This window comes from Plutella xylostella, chromosome 3 (assembly GCF_932276165.1).
Source record: "Plutella xylostella chromosome 3, ilPluXylo3.1, whole genome shotgun sequence".
NCBI classification, from domain to species: domain Eukaryota; kingdom Metazoa; phylum Arthropoda; class Insecta; order Lepidoptera; family Plutellidae; genus Plutella; species Plutella xylostella.
The window spans coordinates 2,219,726-2,240,837 of record NC_063983.1 but is presented as its reverse complement, the minus strand read 5'-3'; the positions used below and the strand labels follow the sequence as shown (position 1 = coordinate 2,240,837).

General features: G+C 39.9%; 1 protein-coding gene across 1 annotated transcript; it reads left to right on the top strand.

Moving 5' to 3' along the window:
• The first annotated feature begins 158 nt into the window (after positions 1 to 158).
• LOC105383009 (serine protease inhibitor dipetalogastin-like) lies at positions 159 to 20,696 on the top strand. The gene is made up of 3 exons (XM_038117070.2): positions 159 to 328; positions 11,823 to 12,800; positions 20,170 to 20,696. Exons 1-3 carry the CDS (start codon positions 313 to 315, stop codon positions 20,424 to 20,426), a joined length of 1,251 nt encoding a protein of 416 aa, XP_037972998.2. The 5' UTR covers positions 159 to 312; the 3' UTR covers positions 20,427 to 20,696.
• Positions 20,697 to 21,112: the final 416 nt, after the last annotated feature.

Below are 21,112 nucleotides of genomic sequence, written 5' to 3'. Positions count from 1 at the left end.
GCCTGAAGCCGTTCATGCTAGTCCCAACACTTGTTAAGTTGATAGCCGGCAGCCAGAGTTTCGGACGATGATAAATAAAAGCTAAGTATACCATGGAAGTAATAAGTACTTAGGTACGTAGTACTTTTAGTTCCATGCACTATACATAGGTACACTATTCACCTGTTGACCCATACACTGACTGATTATGATAGCAGATTGTGGTCGTATATAAAATGTGTTGCTGGACAGATTCGAGCATCAGTCCAAGTAAGATAACTAACCCGAGCTGTTGTTTGTTACACATAGTTACATTTTAAGCATTTTCAAGAAATGTTTTTCCAATTAGGTAAGTTAACATACCTAGGATTTTTATAATGTTTTTTTTATACTTACTTAAGTATATCTTTTTATTAGATGCTTCTGTGTTGTGTTATCCAGCTCATTCATTTAGGCATAGGTTCCCTACGTACTTACATAGACTCAAATTATAGACTTAAATTTAGATTTTGGTGTTGGGTTAGGTAACTAGGGCATCTTTTTACGTAGCTTCCATGAAAAGACAGGATATGATTAAATTTTCAGGATGGTTCGATACTTAATTATCTCAATATCATCAATAGGTATATTATTCGAGATAACATCAATGAATACTAACTACTTATCGTCATTCATACAGTTTTCTCTCGCATGGATACCAGCCTGATAGGTAATATTACGGAATGTAATAAGTAGGTAGGTATATAAATATATCCCCGGAAGTTCTAAAATCTAGATGATCGATAGGTACCTATAGTACCTACTTATCTACCTCATAAGTAGGCAGTATATTTGCAGTTTAGATTTTTTGAGACTGGACAGGTATGATTAAATAATTAAACTATTGAATTCAAATTCAAATTCAAATGGTTTAATCGACGTAATATTTTACAATTATTTGTCGATAGTCATCTACCACCATTTCACAAAGGCCCCGTCATTGAGAAGGAAAGAAATGGCGAAAGAAACTCCTCGAGCATCTTTTCAACTTTTTCCTTATATATCTATTACAATTTTTACTTATATCTAGTACCTACAATTTTACTTAAGTACCTATATCAATTTCATTTTTTCAATAGCCTTAGCTGAGGTGGACAAGACCACGCGTTTTTGTCGGTTCTACCTTTTTTGGCATAAGATTTTTTTGCCTAATCTCGTATTGCATAGTAACGTTTGGTCAAAGTCTCGTTACGCCGAAAATCGTATGGCATAAATCTCGTTTAGTAAAAAGTTATTTCGCATAACATTGTTTAGCCTAATAATGGTATGGCCAAATCTTGAATAGCCTAATAATGCTATGGCATAGGTTTATATAAAGTAATAATATTCGTTTGGCTTTAACTTTGACGGAGCGTCTCCCTACATAGCGCAAACTGGTGCCTTGTATTGTTTCCGCTGTTTGGAAAACGCTCCGCTCCGCTTCGCTGCGCTCCGCTTTGGTTTTGATGAACATGTGCACCTAACACGCTCCTCCTCGCTTTGCTCGTCGTCGCACCTATTTTTAGGTGTCGATCTCATGGGGTTTGTAATAATTATATTGGTCGTTAACTTTCGATTTTTTGATCATACAATATCGTGATTTTTGGGATGTAGGAGAAAAATACCACAATTTGTACATTTACTACATACTTAATATATTATTTATTAAGATAACATTAGGAGAAACAAGATTATACATAGGTTATAGACGAACATAAATTTGAGCAAACGAAACTTAGGTGTTTAAAGATTGTGCCTAAAGAGTTTTAGACGAAACGAGCCTTATGCCACATAAGTCTTGGCAAAGTGATGGTTCGGCCAAAAAAGTTTAGACCATACGAGTTATGCGAAATGAGTTTTGGTCAATAAAGATTATGCCAGATGAGCGGAACCCGTTTTGGTTCTACCTTTTTTGGCATAAGATTTATTTGCCTAATCTCGTATTGCATAGTAACGTTTGGTCAAAGTCTCGTTACGCCGAAAATCGTATGGCATAAATCTCGTTTAGTAAAAAGTTATTTCGCATAACATTGTTTAGCCTAATAATGGTATGGCCAAATCTTGAATAGCCTAATAATGCTATGGCATAGGTTTATTAGGTTTATACAAAGTAATAATATTCGTTTGGCTTTAACTTTGACGGAGCGTCTCCCTACATAGCGCAAACTGGTGCCTTGTATTGATTCCGCTGTTTGGAAAACGCTCCGCTCCGCTTCGCTGCGCTCCGCTTTGGTTTTGATGAACATGTGCACCTAACACGCTCCCCCTCGCTTTGCTCGTCGTCGCACCTATTTTTAGGTTTCGATCTCATGGGGTTTGTAATAATTATATTTGTCGTTAACTTTCGATTTTTTGATCATACTATTGGGTTTTTATTAAAAGCCACTAGTTTATCAAGATTAGCCTCGATTTAATAGTCTCATATAAATCGATACACAGTGATACACATGAAGTAAGAGATGACGGCCAACACATAGAGTACGTGGTATTTTCCTTTTTCTTGACTATGGCTTTTCGTTTACAATTCCAACACTAGGCCTTAAACAAAAATCATATCAATAGGCAAAAGAAAATTAGCACAATTCTAGGCCTCAAACAAAATATCATAACTTATATAGGTATATAAAACTAAAACATAACTTTAGCACTGACTAACGGAGTACTAATAAACAATATCACAAAAAAAAACATATATGAAAACAAGTTAATCAGTTTTAAGTAGTTTAGACACAATCTTATAATGCTTCTCTGAAGTTAATGGCTTCGTTAACACGTCCGCCAACATTTCCTCAGTAGGAAGGTAACTTAAATCAATGACCTTCTTACTTATCAACTCTTTAACATAATGGTGCCTTATATCTATATGTTTGGTACGCGAGTGTGTTACAACATTCTTACAGATTTTCTGTGCTGATTGATTATCGTTAAACAAATCTATTTTGTACACAATACCAGTACATTCTTTAAGAAATGTTTGCAAGAACAGAGCCTCCTTGCAGGAGTCAGAGACCGCCATGTACTCAGCTTCAGTACTAGAAAGCGCTACAGTCCGTTGCTTTCGGCTTTCCCACGAAATAACTGAACTACCAAGACTAAAAACATACCCAGTATATGACCGACGATCCATCTGATCTCCTCCCCAATCAGCATCTGTAAAACCAGTAATTTTCAAATCGTCAGCCTTTTGAAATAGTAGACTGTAATGCATTGTTCCTTTTAAATATCTCAGCACCCTTTTCGCTGCTTTCCAGTGAGTTTCACCAAAACAGTTATTGAACTGGCTTAGATAGCTGATGCTATGAGTAATATCCGGCCTGGAACATACTGACAGGTACATTAAACACCCAATAAGGCTCCTATAATCATATTTACATGCCGAATTCTCTTCCTTTTTAAGTTGAATTCCAACTTCCATAGGAGTCTTAGCTGGTTTGCATTCTGCCATATGCAGTTTATCTAAAACTTTCTTTATGTAGCTGGACTGATCCAAAGTATAGCTTCCATCAGGTAATCTAGCAATTTTCATACCTAGAACCTGATGAGCCGGTCCCAAATCATGCATCACGAACTCTTTCATCAGCCCTTCCTTAATAACTTTCTTTTTCTCAGAATTTTCGGAGCTAAAGATCATGATGTCATCCACATACAGCGCTACGATTATTACTTCATCATCAGTATTATGAATATACACCGATTGCTCAGAAGATAGTCTACTAAATTGCAATTTATTGATGAAAACATCATTAATGCGTTCATACCATGCTTTCGCCGCCTGTTTTAAGCCATAAATTGCTTTGTTCAGCTTATATACTTTCCTGACCTTTTCATCTTGACCTCCACCTTGGATGAAACCTTCAGGTTGCTCCATATATACAGTTTCGGTTAGTAACCCGTGTAAAAATGCAGTTTTTACATCTAGGTGCTCTATAACTAAATCATATTGAGCAGCTAATGCTAACAGTATTCTAACTGTTGAGTAGCGAACCACAGGTGCAAATGTTTCATTGTAGTCAATTCCGTATCTTTGTGTATAACCCTTCGCCACCAGACGAGCTTTATACTTTAACAATTTTCCATTTAGGTCTCTCTTTTTGCTGAATATCCATTTACATTTTACTGGTTTTTGCCCTGAAGGCAGATCAACCAGTGTCCAGCATTCATTAACTATGAAAGAGTTATACTCGTCTTGTATAGCTTCCTTCCAATGTTTAGACTCGCAGCCACCCAGAGCCTCTTCTATTGTCTTATATCGTCGGTATATCTTCGTCTTCTGTAACCGCTGTAAACCCAGCATACCCATCCGTATCAGCATCTTCAAAATCAAGCGAGTCCTCCGAATCCATGCTTGAACATCCTGGAATATATGTAGGGTCCGAAGAGTGGTTATCCGAATTTACAGATTCTACTGATGAATCCAGACTGAACATGGTTTGTCTCCGAGGATTCACTGTGTCATCAGGTAACAACTGATCCATCTCGACGACCTCTGGCTGACACAATGATGTCTCAGAAGCTTCCGTCGACGACTGTGCTGGATCAGGTTGTGTAATACTATCTAAGTTATCAGATGAATCTATAATTAACAAATCATCATGCTCTTTACTGTTATCATCATTGGACACTACTTTATCCAAAAACATACTTTCCATGAATGTGACGTGCCTGGCTTTAATACATTTCTTTGGAAAAGCAGGATCTACCAGTCTATACCCTTTACTATTCTCACAGTACCCTACAAAAATATACCTTTTGCATCTAGGGTCCAATTTCCTTGCTTTCTCATCAATGGCATATGCTACACAACCAAATACACGTAAGTGTGCTACATTCACCTTTTTGGATGTCCATTTTTCTTCAGGTGTTGTTCCCATGACCGCTCTGGTTGGTGTATAGTTCTTGAGTACGGCAGCCGTGTTCGCCGCCTCCGCCCAGTACTGTTTCTCCAACCCAGCCTCCTGGAGCATGCAGCGGGCTTTATCCATTATGGTGCGATTAGTCCGCTCTGCCACACCATTCTGTTGACTACAATGCGGGACAGTAGTTTGATGTTTTATCCCATTGCTCTTCAGATACTCCTGAAATTGATTAGACATGTACTCGCCACCATTGTCACTTCTCAAGGTTTTGATTTTTCTATCTGTTTCATTTTCTACAAGCGCTCTGAATAGTTTAAATTTCTCAAAGACCTCGCTCTTTCTATCCATGAAGTAGATGAATGTTTTCCTCGAGAAATCATCAATGAACGTAACAAAGTACCTTTTCCCACTAAAAGATGGTACCTGCATAGGTCCACATACGTCTGTATGTACCAACCCTAGTTTGACATTAGACCTACTATGACTTTTCTTAGGGAATGGAAGTCTGGCCTGTTTACCTTCTATACAAGCTACACATGGATTAAAAGTAGTATTTGGATAATCCATACCTGTGGCCAGCCCATTTTTCATTAGCTTCATACTCCTGGCATTCAGGTGCCCAAGTCGCTTATGCCACAACTCGTGATCAATGCCCTGCGCAGACACCAGCGCAGACACCTCCGGAACCTTGCTAGACTCTCCAGTCACCAACTCCTTCTTAATGCCCTGCTCAGAAACTAGTGCAGGCATCTCCAGAACCTCGCTAGACTGTTCAGTCGCCAACCCCTCACATGCTGAGTTCATGGCAATCCCTGACTTAACTACATCAAGCTCATAAACCCCATTAACACCAGTACCAGTGGCAATAACTTCACCTTCATCAATTATTTTACATAAATTCTTATCAAAAACTACACTAAACCCTTTTCTATTTAACTCACTAACAGAAAGTAGATTTGCTGATAGTTTAGGAATATAGTGGACTTCACTTACAGTCTTCAAACCAGTCTTTAATAATACTTTTACTTTGCCGATACCCTCAGTTAGTAACTTCTCTCCATTAGCAACATTTACTTCCAGCTTCTTGCTGCATTGCAGTTCTTGCATAATTTGCTTGTTATTGCACATGTGATGAGTCGCCCCTGAGTCGATGTACCATACGTCGTTCTGAACTTTCACCGACAAGGCCGTCAGTAGCCACCCAGAGCCTCTTCTATTGTCTTCGGTATATCTTCGTCTTCTGTAACCGCTGTAAACCCAGCATACCCATCCGTATCAGCATCTTCAAAATCAAGCGAGTTTTCCTTTCCACTACTTCGTCTTCCTCCCGCCTTAGGCTCGATGACTTCATCATTGGGGCAGTCCTTCTTCACGTGACCGGGCTTCTTACAACGAAAGCACCCCAACTAACACAGTAGCGTTAAAAAAACTCTCATATAACTTGTATAATGGTTCCATTCGAAAATTAAAGTGTTAAGACATAGCTGTATAAGAGTGTAGGAGAGTGCTCTAACTCACTTATAACCACGAAAGAGGCCCACGATTTTGAGAGTAAAGGCTTTAGAAAGCCTGTAAAACGGTGTCATTGAAGTGTTTAAGTTATAGAAAGCCTGTACTACGGTGTCATTGATGTGCTAAAGTTACTATAGAAGAGCGTTTAATCACTCTCAGCTAGAACTTTTACCGGTATAGTTGTAGTTGTAGAATGTTTATTTGACTCCCTGACTCTTATTTGTTTGGTAAAAAAGGGTTAAGTGAGTATGTTACCGTTTTTCGAATACACTTTTACCATACAAGTTGTATGTCTTTGAAAATAATAGTGTCAACAGCAATCAAACGCGACAGTATTAGAGTGACAGTATTGATCATTACTAAATAACAGTAAATATAATATATTACCTTGACTTAACATGTTTTGTGAATTGAAAATAATATGCCATTGTAATTTTACTGTAATGTATACCATATTTCCCACCTCAATTTTAATGCGCTCCGAATTTATTAAGGATTTCAAATGAAACATAAGTAAATAAAAAATAGACGACTCAATTTTGTATTTTTTTGTATCCTTGCTGTATGTTCATTAGTTTCATAAATCGATTGGCATGACTGGAATGACAAAATTCACATAAATAAGTAAGTATTTTAAAGCAAAATATTGTTTATCCCAGCAATTTATAGGTTAGGTCGCCAATGCAAATGGCGAACTTAAATTTAAGACAAATAGACTCACCTAAGTCATCTATTACACTTTTTGAAATAGAACACCCTTAGCCAAGGGTATTATGCAGTCTTAGTCGATCCGCACAGTCTTGCTTAACACCGTTACTTTTACAGTCTACTTGCCTAACGCAATAAGCGTAAGTTACGTTAACCTTAAAGATTAAAACTGCATTGTTGAGTTTTCCAACACTGTATGAATCTTGTCTTACTGCACTCTTGGCAAAATCTCTTTTATAACCAATTCCTGCAGCCTAAATTCAATATGACACCTAAAGATTTATATGAGTATTAAAGGAAACCACTTAACAACCATAAGTGTTACCAGGTGTCAGTGAGCACTCTTGTATAGCTTTAGGTTCTAGAAACAGTTTAAACCTATAACATCTTAATTATAATTGCTTTGACTAATACCATTTTAACACTTAAACCTGCTGTTAACACTAATTTCATTTGTTAACTCATCTTTATCGCTTTATGTTAGAACTCATCATTGGCCACAGCATCTGTTGTAGATGGTAGTTGCAGCACTCGTAGGTTTATGGGTTGCCGCATCGCCGTTGATGGCTGTACAAGCCTATAGCGGCACGGCATTTCTTTCCGCATCGATCGCAAACAAAACATGAATGTATGGGAGGTGGTAGATCACGACGAAGTTTTTTCTGCTTAAGATTATCTAGCCAGTCTTCGTCGTGTTTTGACATTCCAACTTTAACGTCATGGCGCCACTCAGGTCTCATGTCAGCGCGTTCTTCCCAACCGTCTATCTGAATACCGAAGCTGTTCATGTCCCGCTTGCAAGCATCCTTAAATCTGAGAATTGGGCGCCCAACAGGTCTCTTTACATCAGCTATTTCACTCAACATGACTTGGCGTGGCAGTCTCTCAGGGGCCATCCGATGAACGTGACCAAGCCAACGAAGCCTTCTCTGCTTTAGCATGGCAGTTATGCTGCAGCAATGTGTCATTGTGAGAACTGCCTCGTTGCTCATTTTGTCCTTCCATGTGACTCCAAGAATAGTCCTCAGGCATCGCATATGAAAGGCGTTAAGTTTGCGTTCTTGTTTCGCATATGAAGTCCACGTTTCCGAAGCGTACAACAATATACTCAGGACGCAGGTCTGGTATACGAGGACTTTGGTGTTCGTAGTTAGCTTTCGGTTTCTCCAAACGCGTGCAAAGAGCCTTCCAAAAGTAGTTGACGCTTTGCCAATCCGAGTATCTATTTCTCTGTCGTTTGATAGCGAGGACGTGGTGGTTGAGCCAAGGTAGCAAAAATGATCCACAACTTCTAGGACAGCACCGTCGAGTGAAATTTTTGGAGGCTGGTCAACGCCCTGCACCATGATTACAGTCTTCTTGGTGTTGACACTCATAGAGAACATATGACATGCATTGCCGAATCTCGTCACTAATTCCTGGAGTTCGCTTTCCGAGTTAGCAACTAGTGCAGCATCATCTGCATAAAGGAGTTCTCTAGCAATCAAATCTTGACGCTTTCGTTTTGACTTTAGGAGACTGATGTTGAATAGCCTTCCGTCCTTTCTTGTATGCAGATGTACTCCGACGTCGCAGTTTTCAAAAGCAGTCAGAAGCAGTGCAGAGAAGAAGATCCCGAAGAGGGTAGGTGCTAGCACGCAGCCTTGTCTGACTCCACGGTTAACGGCGAAAGGTTCAGATTTTTCACCATCAAATATTACTGACCCATTCATGGTATCGTGGAAGGACCTGATGATGGATAGAAGTTTTGGAGGGCATCCAATCTTACTCAGCACTTCGTACAGCCCCTCTCTACTCACAGTGTCAAATGCCTTGTTGAGGTCGACAAAGGCCATGTAAAGAGGGAGACAATGTTCGCGACTCTTTTCTTGAAGTTGCCGAAGGGTAAATATCATGTCATTGGTCGAACGGCCTGCCCTAAACCCTAAATGTTAGAACTGAGATAATTATAACACAGTTATACAGGTTAAAGTTATAAAAATAGCTGTAACTGAGGGTAAAATGTTTGTTGGGACCTCACTGTCCAAGGTCTCTTTACCGCCAGTGCATTCATTTCTCCTTCCTTGACATCGCGCCGATGTTGCTCCTGCAGAAGTTTACTCCTGACTGTCTCGCTTGTCAGCTTCGTACTGGAGTTCTCCAGCGCCATAATTAGTGGGTCGAAGTCCGCAGATAGCCCGCTCAGCATGATTATTCCAAGGAACTCATCCTCTATTGCTGAGCCTATATCCGACAGCTGCTGCCCGAGCTCCGTAATATATGATAGGTAGCTCTGCATACCATCTCTGTCCTGTAACTTCACACCAAACAGCGACCTCAATAGCCCGAGTCTTCTACACAGCCCCTTGTCCTCATATGCACGCTGGAGGTTGCTCCAGGCCTCATAAGGCGTCTTTGCATTGCGTACATATTGCAACGCAGACGGACCTACTGACAGACATATTTTTGCCATCGCCTTTTGCTTCTTCCTCTCATCCTTACAACTGTCCTCACCTTCGATACAGTCATGAAGATCCTCGTGCATGAGGAGCATTTTCAGCATAAATTTCCACTGGTTGTAGTCTTCCATCCCTTTTAGTTTCTCTACAGGGAGACCAATTGAACTAGAACTCGCCATTATTGCTGTTTGTATTTGTAAAACTGTTTGACAACCGGCCTTTTAATTAGAATTTTTCGTGGTAGTATTTTCCAAAAATATTTATTGTAGGACACGCGCCAAGCTGTCCTGGGCCCATAACCTATTGGGTTTTTATTAAAAGCCACTAGTTTATCAAGATTAGCCTCGATTTAATAGTCTCATATAAATCGATACACAGTGATACACATGAAGTAAGAGATGACGGCCAACACATAGAGTACGTGGTATTTTCCTTTTTCTTGACTATGGCTTTTCGTTTACAATTCCAACACATACAATATCGTGATTTTCGGGATGTAGGAGAAAAATACCACAATTTGTACATTTACTACATACTTCATATATTATTTATTAAGATAAAATTACGAGAAACAAGATTATACATAGTTATAGACGAACATAAATTTGAGCAAACGAAACTTAGGTGTTTAAAGATTGTGCCTAAAGAGTTTTAGACGAAACGAGCCTTATGCCACATAAGTCTTGGCAAAGTGATGGTTCGGCCAAAAAAGTTTAGACCATACGAGTTATGCGAAATGAGTTTTGGTCAATAAAGATTATGCGAGATGAGCGGAACCCGTTTGTTTTCGAAAGTCTGAGTGTGGGGAAAAGCAACTTATTTTTGTTTCTGGTCTCAATACCGTGAGTGGCTCCTACTTTACTAAATGAATTTAAGTTTTTACGAACATACATAATATTTTCATAGATATATTGGCATGGAACAGTTAGTATACCTATTTCCTTAAACGTATCTCTTAATGAAATTCTAGACCCTAATACATATATGGCTCGAATTGCTCGTTTTTGCAGAACAAAGATTCGATTAATGTCAGCCGCTCGTCCCCACAATAGAATTCCGTAAGAAATAACACTATGAAAATAACTAAAATACACAAGCCTGGCTGTATCTACATCTGTTAACTGTCTTATGGTTCTAACCGCATAAGCTGCAGAACTCAATCTACCGGCTATCCTCTCAATATGAGGTCCCCAATGCAACTTTGAGTCAATTGTAATACCCAGGAATACCGTTTCATTTACTAACTCTAGCTTATTGTTATTCAATGTCAAATATGTCCCTACTTGTCTTACATTAGGCAAGTAAACTATTTCATTTCATTTCAAAGTGAATTTAATACATTTTGTTTTCTTGGAGTTAAGAGCTAAATTATTTACAGTGAACCAATTAGCAACTATGGAAAGAGTACTGTTTGCATTGTCAAAATTGACTTCTTGTCGCTTCAACTTAAATATAAGTGAAGTATCATCAGCAAACAGTACTATCTCACATAATTTATCTACCAAAAACGGTAAATCGTTAACATATACAAGAAACAAGAATGGTCCTAAAATCGAGCCTTGGGGAACACCCATACTGACAGGACAGCCAGCCGAACGCACTCCAGTGAACGTCAGTTGTAGATCGACCTTTGGTGAAACCGAACTTTTGGTTATGGAGAAGGCCGTGAATACTAAAGTGCGAAAGCATTTGATGCAGCATAATTTTTTCAAATATTTTACTCAGTACTGGCAAAACTGATACAGGCCTAAAATTATTGGGATCATTTTTCTCACCAGATTTAAAAAGCGGTATTAGTTTACTAAGTTTCATCAAATCGGGGAATACACCGACCTCAATGCATCTGTTAAAAAGATTAGCCATAAGTGGGGTGCTAGGATATCAATAACATGACTAATAACTTTAACGGACATGCCCCATAAATCTTCTGTCATTTTTAAATTTAATTCTTTATAAGTGGTAATTATGGTCTGTGTATTTATACCATGAAATTGAAAGTCGAGATCGCAAGGCGGTGCATTCCCTCTTAGCAAACGTTCAGCTTCAGCGCAAGATGAATCAAGGTTCTCAGTTGTAGCTATCGGTATACTACGAAAAAAATCTTCAAAGACGGAAGCCACTTCTTCACTAGATGAAACAATTTTATCATTAATTTTAAGTTCAAAATTTAAATCACGTGGTTTATTCTTCCCGGTTTCAGTATTAATGATATTCCATACGGTTTTAATCTTGTTATTAGAGTTTTTATTTGACGTTGATGAAATAATTTTATATTTTGCTATGAATAAAAAAAACCTTTATGTCTCTCCAGCAGGCGCAGTCCTCCTGCTGGCAGCGGCGGCGCACTCCTGGCCTCCTTGCGCCTGCCCCAAAATCCACCAGCCCGTGTGTGGAGACAACGGACACACGTACTCCAACGAGTGTTTGTTGAACTGCTTGTCTCCAACCACCAGCGTCCGCCACGCGGGCCCGTGCGACCGGGGCCACGAGTGTGTCTGCAACTACGTGCTGCAGCCCCTGTGCGGCTCCGACGGCCGCACCTACGGCAACCAGTGCGAGTTCAACTGCGCCCAGAGCAAGTCCGCCGACCTGACCGTCCTACACGACGGTCACTGCGAGGCTGTGCTGAACGCAGCAGCTAGAGCCGGCGGCGTGCAAGTGGCTGATCCCCGCCCGCTACCGTGCAACTGCCCCAGGACCGCCAAGCCGGTGTGTGGAGACAACGGACAAACGTACACCAACGAGTGTTTGTTGAACTGCCAGGCGCCGTCGGCCAGTGTCCGCCACACGGGCCCGTGCGAAAGGGACCACGTGTGTTCCTGCAACAAACTGCTGCAGCCCGTGTGCGGCTCCGACGGCCGCACCTACGGCAACCAGTGTATGTTCGACTGCGCCCAGAGCAGGTCAGCCGACCTGTTCGTCCTACATGACGGTCGCTGCGAGGCTGTGCTGGATACCCGAGCAGCTATACCCAGCGGCGTGCAAGTGGCCGAGTCCCCGCGACTGTGCAGATGCCCGAAGATCAAACAGCCCGTGTGTGGAGACAACGGACACACGTACTCCAACGAGTGTTTGTTGAACTGCTTGTCTCCAACCACCAGCGTCCGCCACGCGGGCCCGTGCAAGCGGCGCCACCCGTGCTACTGCACCAGGGAGCGGAATCCCGTGTGCGGGAGTGACACCAGGTGGTACGGCAACCCGTGCCTTCTGGAGTGTGCCCAGTCGGAGAAGAAGGATCCCAATTTACAAGAGGTCCACCCGAGGAACTGCATCGACAAGGACAGGCCGTAAAGGGACAACTAATTGGGGGGTGGGAGATGAGAAGATAAGTCCCAGTGGAATGAATAGGTAATGCTGGCTGTGAGATGCATTGTTATTAAGAATGTACGGATCTATTTACTTACTTAAATATATACATTTACTGCGAGTATTTACTTACTTACCATGGTTTTACTTCACCTATTTACGGTTTAAGGTAAAATATTTTTATTCAATTTTAATTAATTAGGCGAAAATTCAGTAGCGTGTGCTATACTATTTCAAATATATGTTTTTTTTATATAGACAGTTCTTTTGTTTCTAATATAACTTTACACCAAACATAAATTTTTTACTTTTTTTTAATTAAAATATCTTCAAATTTATTATTTATTATTACAAAAAAACGCGAACGCGAGGTCCAAGAGGCTGCCAAAATACTCGAAGAGGAAGCTCTAGCCTATAAGGGAGTGGCCAAATTCAAATACTTAGGTTGTACGATCACTGACACAAACACAAGGGAGCAGGAGATCGACATCCGAGTACAAAACGCCCTCCGATGCAGCGCTGCTCTTCATAAAGTGCTAGTGTCAAAGCTTCTCAGCAGGAAAACCAAGATCCGAATTTATAAAACCGTAATCCGGCCGATCTTGATGTATGGCTCTGAGGCTTGGACACTCACTCTCAAGGAAGAGAATAAACTTCTGGTTGCGGAAAGAAAGGTGATGAGGAAAATACTCGGACCAACTAGGAGGGAAGATGGTAGCTGGAGAGTACGGAAGAACCAGGAAATCGAAGACCTGATTTCCGAGCCAAACATCATTGGTCAAATTAAATCCCAGCGACTCCGTTGGCTTGGTCATGTGCAAAGGATGGGGGAGGATCGCGCTGCCAAGAGGGCCTACCTTGGAGTACCAAGCGGTCGTAGGCCAGTTGGCCGTCCCAAATATCGCTGGAGAGATGAAGTTGGCAAGGACCTGCGCCAACTACAGGCAGGCGACTGGAGAGCGACTGCGCAGGATAGAGACCAATGGCGACTTCTTGTGTCTGAGGCCAAGATCCACTTCGGGTCGCTGAGCCAGTGGAGTAAGTAAGTAAGTATTATTACAAAAGGCCCGTCACGTATACATAACTATTATCCTTAAAGTATCACGATAGTCGCACAAGTTTTTCATATTTCCTGACTTCAGTTCAGCCTAACTAGGTACTTAGGTACTATATTTTTTATTAATACAACACTTACAAGTTAGCCATTTTGAATCTTGGAAAGTGTCAGGTAATGTCCATCAAATATGTTTCAAGTCATGGATAATGTAATGTAAAGATTGGCTATATAAGTCACTTGAGGGCACACCAGCGGAATCCTCAGCAACTATAAAATTATAAAACACGGAGTTTGAACGCGGTCGCCCTATGGCCGAATACGGCTAGGAGGATACATTAAGTTTATATATATATATATATATATATGTCGCAGGCATCTGGTTTAATCTCCTGTTTGATTGAACCGCTAGCCCGTTCATTGGATGACGCTACTCAGTTGAATGACTAAAGAACAACTCGTCAAGTGGTTGACTGTAACGTCCAACGTCTTGACTGAACGTTATTCAGCGAAGTCGTTAAATGGGATATAGTATAGCAACTTTGTAATGTCTGGTTAGGATGAACATGACCAGACAAGAGTCAACAAAAAGACTATTTTACAAAGCTCTCATCTCACAAATCAACTAAACAATAACAATAAACAAACCTTGATATTGTTGTTCATAATTATCCAGTTTCAGCAGCTCAGCACATTTTTTTCTTTGAAACTATCCGCCGGCGGTGTAATAATAGGTAAATCCATGTTGTCACACTATTTTAACATAAATAACGCACTTTAAAGCTAATTTATTTGCAAAAAATAACAATACAAGTGCTTTTTAACCGACTTCAAAAAAAGGAGGAGGTTCTCAATTCGTCGGGATCTTTTTTTTTTTTTTTTTTTTATTTTTTTTTATGTATGTTCACCGATTACTCCGCCGTTTATGAACCGATTTTGAAAATTCTTTTTTTGTTGTATTGGGTTGTGCTTCCAGGTGGTCCCATTTTTTTTTCAGAATTTTATCTCACCCCCAAGGGTGGGTAAAGGGGTAAAAACAGGGTATGAATTTCAATTTTGGGCACATATTAACCGATTCTAATGAAATTAAGAACGTAAATATAGTTCTTATAACAAAAAAATATGATGGTGACCTTGAGCTGATCTGATGATGGAAACGGAAGGCAGTCAGGGGAACTCCTCAACGGTATATAGCAACTACTTCGTGTTTAGGCTTGAATGATTCGTATTGATTAGTAGGACATTTCGTATTGGTATCATTTGCACCTTACTTTTGATTGAAAATTATTACAAATAAACTAAAAACTATTAAATAAAATAATAATTAAAAAAATTAAAAAACCGACTTCAAAAAACCACTAAAATGTAAGAAATAATTTAAGGTTTACACAAATTCTACTCGTATGAGACAGTACAAATATACCTAAGCAGGAACTGTTCTTTTTTGAAGTTGGTGCCATATTTCTTCAGATTACTTTGTCACCGCACCAACATCAAAAAAGAACAGTTCCTGCTTAGGTATATTTGTACTGTCTCATACGAGTAGAATTTGTGTAAACCTTAAATTATTTCTTACATTTTAGTGGTTTTTTGAAGTCGGTTTTTTGTGTCAGTTGTTCGCTGTTAGACGCCATATTTGTTTTATTCACCACCTGACTGATTTTAAGTCCGCTAACTAGTTGGACGTTTTGTGACGCTTGTAGAATCAACGTTCGGCCTAGTCATACAACTACTGAATAGCGTCATCCAATGAATGGGCTAGCGGTTCAATCAAACAGGAGATTAAACCAGATGCCTGCGACATATACACGGCGAGCTACATTAATGGGATGGGAAGTACCTTAAATACTGAAGATGGGGAATTGTACTACTATGTTAAGGCCAAAAGCTCATAAGGTCATTAATTAATTAATTAATTTTATTTATTAGGTCTTCTTACAGCGAGTGTAACATAACATGCCTTATATATAACTTACGTTTACAGATTAAAACTAATTACATAGGCTAATTAAAAGTAGACACCACATGCATTGACGAACAAACTGCAAGTGTTCGTCAATAAGTCCCTCAGGTCGATCCTGCGCGTTTTCTGGCCGAAGACAATACGTAACGAAGATCTGTGGAAGCTGTGCCGACAATCTCCCATCGGCAAGGAAATTGCGAAACGAAAGTGGAGATGGATTGGGCACACTGTACGAAGAGGAGCTACGAATGCCGCAAATGTAGCTTTTGACTGGAGACCACCAAATGGCAAGCGCTCCCGCGGACGCCCTGTCCAAAAATGGCGCCGAAGCGTCGAAAACGAGTTGTGAGCCGCTGGACTAAGCTGGAGCGAGGCCAAAAGTACAGCCGAAGATAGGCGGAAGTGGCGGACGTTAGTGGAGACCCTCTGCACCTCTGGGGTGCCATAGGAACAACAACAACATGCATTAGTATTAGTACAGATAGGTATTGGTACTGATGGACGGGAACGGGTGCAAACCGAAGAGGTCAAACACACTTGTCGCTAGCCACAATCGTCCCTGCCAGGTACGTTTCCATCCTTTATCCAACTTCTTTCACCGTCCATACTATGTTATAAATAACTATAAGTATGTATAAAAAATCGAGAGCGAGCGCGACGGAGTACTTTTTCACGCTTTGACGTGCACGTGTTATTTCCCAATTTCTCGGCAAACATAATTATAATTATTATCAGTAGGGTCAGGGAGGGTATAGTTGCTCGGAGGGAACAGTCGCTCGAATGCTCTGTGCTGGAAATGGAAAGAGCTTTATATCGGTTTGTATTTAAACCTCCACCAAAAATTATTCATTTCTGCCTCTAATAAATTTGAAATCTCTGCTTAAACTTCGTTTTGACGTGAATACGATGAACGTCTATGGTTTTGGTAAGAGGATGTATCTTAGAAAGTTGTACTTACCCCCAAAAAAATGGGCATCACCGTTTTCGTTATATCTTTTGAAATATCGTAAGTACCTATCTTAATTTAATTAATACCACTGGAGAGCTGAGATTCCAAAGAACAGATATAAATAAGTAAAAACAGTATGGCATTTTTAAGGTTTCCCGCCAATTTGAGATCATTTTGCTGAAAACCCAGATTTGTAATTAAATTAGTGTTACTTTTGACTCAGATATGCTAAAGTATTTATATTGATTTTAATCGTGAGCTGTAGATGAAATCTATCGGTCTATCGAAAAAAAAACACTAAAAAATACCACCAATGAAAAAAAAGTTGAAAGTATTAAAAAACAAGTGCGTTTTTTTTTATCTCCGCCTATTACGCATTCAAAGCTGAAGTAGAAATTGAAATTTCATGGATTGTTAGAAACCCTATTTCAAGGAGAATCGAATGGTATATACCTAACTAAAAACGCCATGTGATTAAGTCACTCCATATAATATACAACATACCGGTAAGGTAAAATTATAAATGCGGCCGAGCGAAAAAAACGACGTTGCCAGTACATCTGGGATACAGTTTGGTGTTATAGATTCTAAATCATCATCTTTATACAAAATTTATTAAAACCAAACCAGCTATTACTAATCTAAAGGATCATAATTATGTATTACAATAAGCAAGAACAGCAGCGCATGTAGTAAATGTGAAAAGATATTGTGATGTATGGAAGTTTGCAGTAGTCTGGACAACAACTCTATTTTTCAACTGTAATTTACTAAAACATATACCCTCTTATTATAAAACAAATACTAAAAATAGTACTGTGTTAAACCCGACAAAAAGCTACTTAATATAGTCTAGAGAATTACTGGTTCTAAACCATTGAGTATACTTTTAAGAATATAAACCTAACCGGTATTTGTTAGTTATTAATAATAAGTATATTTTATTCTGTGTTGAAAATATGCGCCAAAATGTCCGCTTCAAATAAGTAACTAGGTGTTCCCGATAGCTTCGCTTCGCCTCAAAAAAAATCCCGTGTGAATACCGCGACAAAAGTAGCCTATACGTTCTTTCTCAGGGTCTAGCAGCTATACTCAAACTGCGGCCCGCGGGCCGCATGTGGCCCGCCGGGCCTTCATCAGTGGCCCGCGTGCCATGAGAGATAATAGAGAATATACATTTTTTGTTTTATGGATATAATCCCGATACTTTTTACACAGAGTAGTATTTATGCATGTGTTTTTTAATATTACTATTCAATAGTTTACATTGATATTGTTAAAAAAAAGTTTGCTTGCGGCCCGCGACACCATGACTTAAACGTGTTTGTGGCCCTTATATAAAAAAGGTTGAGTACCAATGGTCTAGACCATCTGTATATTTACAAATTTTCTTTAAAATCCGTTCACTATTACATTTTTGGTGTGAAAGAGTAACAAACAGACAGACACTGTTACTTTCGTATTTATAATATTATTCAGGATTAGGATAAGGATTTATTGACGAAATCAAAGAGCTGGGATAGCCTTTTTCAATTTACTCCTGAGAAATCGTCATTCATCAAAAAAAATATTTTAGTTAACTAAGCAGGTCTACATATACTTACTTACTTAGATATTATTAGATCTCAGATTCTATTAAGAGTGTTCAAATGATTTTTACAGTAACGTTTCTACACCGTACAAGAATTATATTTTTGAGGGGGGTTAAATCAAGATACAAAGTATTATTCAATATTTTACAAACAAACAATTAAGAAGACACTACTTATTACTAAACTACCTATATATTTTACAAATAAAAAAATAATAATATAAAATACGTAGGTATAATAAGATCCTGGCCTGGAAATATTCTATATTAATGAACAGGAGTTTATTAAAGGTAGAATATTTCTTTTAGTTCGCTGCCGTCGCCCGGGATGGTTCCGAGGAGGCTGGCAGCGTTCCCTCTCTGTATAGCCTGGCTGATGCGCTGGCTGAGATAGCTGCCAGCCCTCTGGTCCCTTGATACCTCGACCAGGCGCGACGAAAGTTCTTTTACTAATCGTCGCGCTTCGAGTCCCCACGGCCCCAGGGTCTCAACCCCAAACGGCACAAATATGTAGCTGTCAGACAGACCGTTGTATTTGCGCCGTTTGAGGTTTTCTGCAGCAGCCGCCGCCGTGCCCGCCGCCGCGGCGCTACCCTGGATGTGGGAGGTGGGAGGGGGCCACTGTATATATTACAGTAACTACCTATATCGTACTTATTTAGTAGAGAAGCTGTTTTCTGCCTGAAGCCGTTGATGCTAGTCCCAACACTAGTTAAGTTGATAGCCGGCAGCCAGAGTTTCGGAGGAGGATAAATAAACACTATACCATGGAAGTAATAAGCACTTAGGTACGCAGTACTTATTACTTCCATGCACGATACATAGGTACACTATTCACCTGTTGACCCATAGACTGCCTGATAGCAGATTGTGGTCGTGTATAAAATGTGTTGCTGGACAGATTCGGCATCAGTCGAAGCAAGATAACTAACCTGAGCTGTTGTTTGTTACACATAGTTACATTTTAAGGATTTTTAAGAAATGTTTTTTCAATTAAGTAAGTTAACATACCTAGTATTTTTTTAATGTTTTTTTTTATACTTACTTAAGTAAGTATATCTTTTTATATCAGTTGCTTCTATGTTGTGTTATCCAGCTCATTAATTTAGGCATAGGTACCCTACGTACTTACATCTTCTTCTTTTTCTTCTTGTTGTGTCGATGGCAACTGTCACACTTCCGCGGCCCAGTGAACCGCCACGCCTCTGGTTGGCCTTGAGGAGGTCTTCCCGGGTGCAGGTGTTGGGACATCCAGGGCACACCATCAGGTGCTCCATGGTCTGTGGAGACGCACCACATGCGCAGATGTTGGAGGCAACATATGCGTACTTACATAGACTCAAATTATAGACATAAATTTAGATTTTTGTGTTGGAGTTAGGTAGAACTAACTAGAACATCTTTTTACCTAGCTTCCATGAAAAGACAGGATAAGATTAAATTTTCAGGATGGTTCGATACTTTATTATCTCAAATATCATCAATAGGTATATTATATACTAACTACTTATCGTCATTCATACAGTTTTCTCTCGCATGGATACCAGCCTTATAGGTAATATTACGGAATGTAATAAGTAGGTAGGTATATAAATATGTCCCCGGAAGTTCTAAAATCTAGATGATCGATAGGTACCTATAGTACCTACTTATCTACCTCATAAGTAGGCAGTATATTTGCAGTTTAGATTTTTTGAGACTGGACAGGTATGATTAAATAATTTAACTATTGACGTTGATGAAATAATTTTATATTTTGCTATGAATAAAAGAAACCTTTATGTCTCTCCAGCAGGCGCAGTCCTCCTGCTGGCAGCCGCGGCTCACTGCTGGCCGCCATGCCCCTGCCCCTTAGTCTTCATGCCCGTGTGCGGCTCCGACGGCCACACCTACAGCAACGATTGTTTGCTCGAGTGCGCCCAGAGCAAGTCAGCCGACCTGACCTTCCTACACTTCGGTCACTGCGGGGCTGTGGTGGACGCAGCAGCTATACCGTACAGCGGCAGCGTACAACCACAAGTGTTTATTAAACTGTCTGGCTCCAACCACTAGCGTCCGCTACGCGGGCCAATGTAGAATAGCGGACTAGCAACTAAATATACCTACTTACAGATGAGCTATAAAAAGTCATGTTGTTAACAGATTTAAGTAAGTAAGTATACTTACTTACAATTTACAAGGTGCTACAAAACACAAAACCTATAGATTAGTCTATGCCTAAAGTAAGCGGAAGGTATCAGAGATTCATTGTAATTTTGAATAATCTTTTCGTTTTTTTTGGGATATTACAAAAATAAAATGATGCTTCGATTTTCACCATAATTATAAACTATAATTGCTCACGTGAATTACTACACAGGACGTTAGGCACAGTAGGAGTTCGGATCCGTTCCCCCTGACGGGAGGTCAAGGATGGCATATTCGTCTCAGTTTGACCTGAAGGGCTACCACGGGGCGATATTAAGACGTGACAAAAGTTCTCCGTCGCGCTCACTCTTGAGGCTGGGTGAGTGACCACGATACAAAACTTTTGTCACGTCTTAGGTACCTAAATGTGGCCCGTGCTAGCGCTTCTGTTCGTATGCTGAGTGGCATTAAGGTAGCTGATGCTAGAATAAAATCAGAATCTGTCAAATCTAGTGAGGGAGGGTTGAGGTATGCGGGGCGTTCGACGGACAATGACATGAGATTTTAACATAGTACCTACTCGAAAACTTAAAAGTGAAGACATGGCATTT

Excerpts from the sequence above, each read along its gene's own strand:
- LOC105383009 (XM_038117070.2), top strand. Across the intron at positions 12,801-20,169 it reads CATCGACAAGGACAGGCCGT|GCGCAGTCCTCCTGCTGGCA; the intron begins AAAGGGACAACT and ends TCTCTCCAGCAG.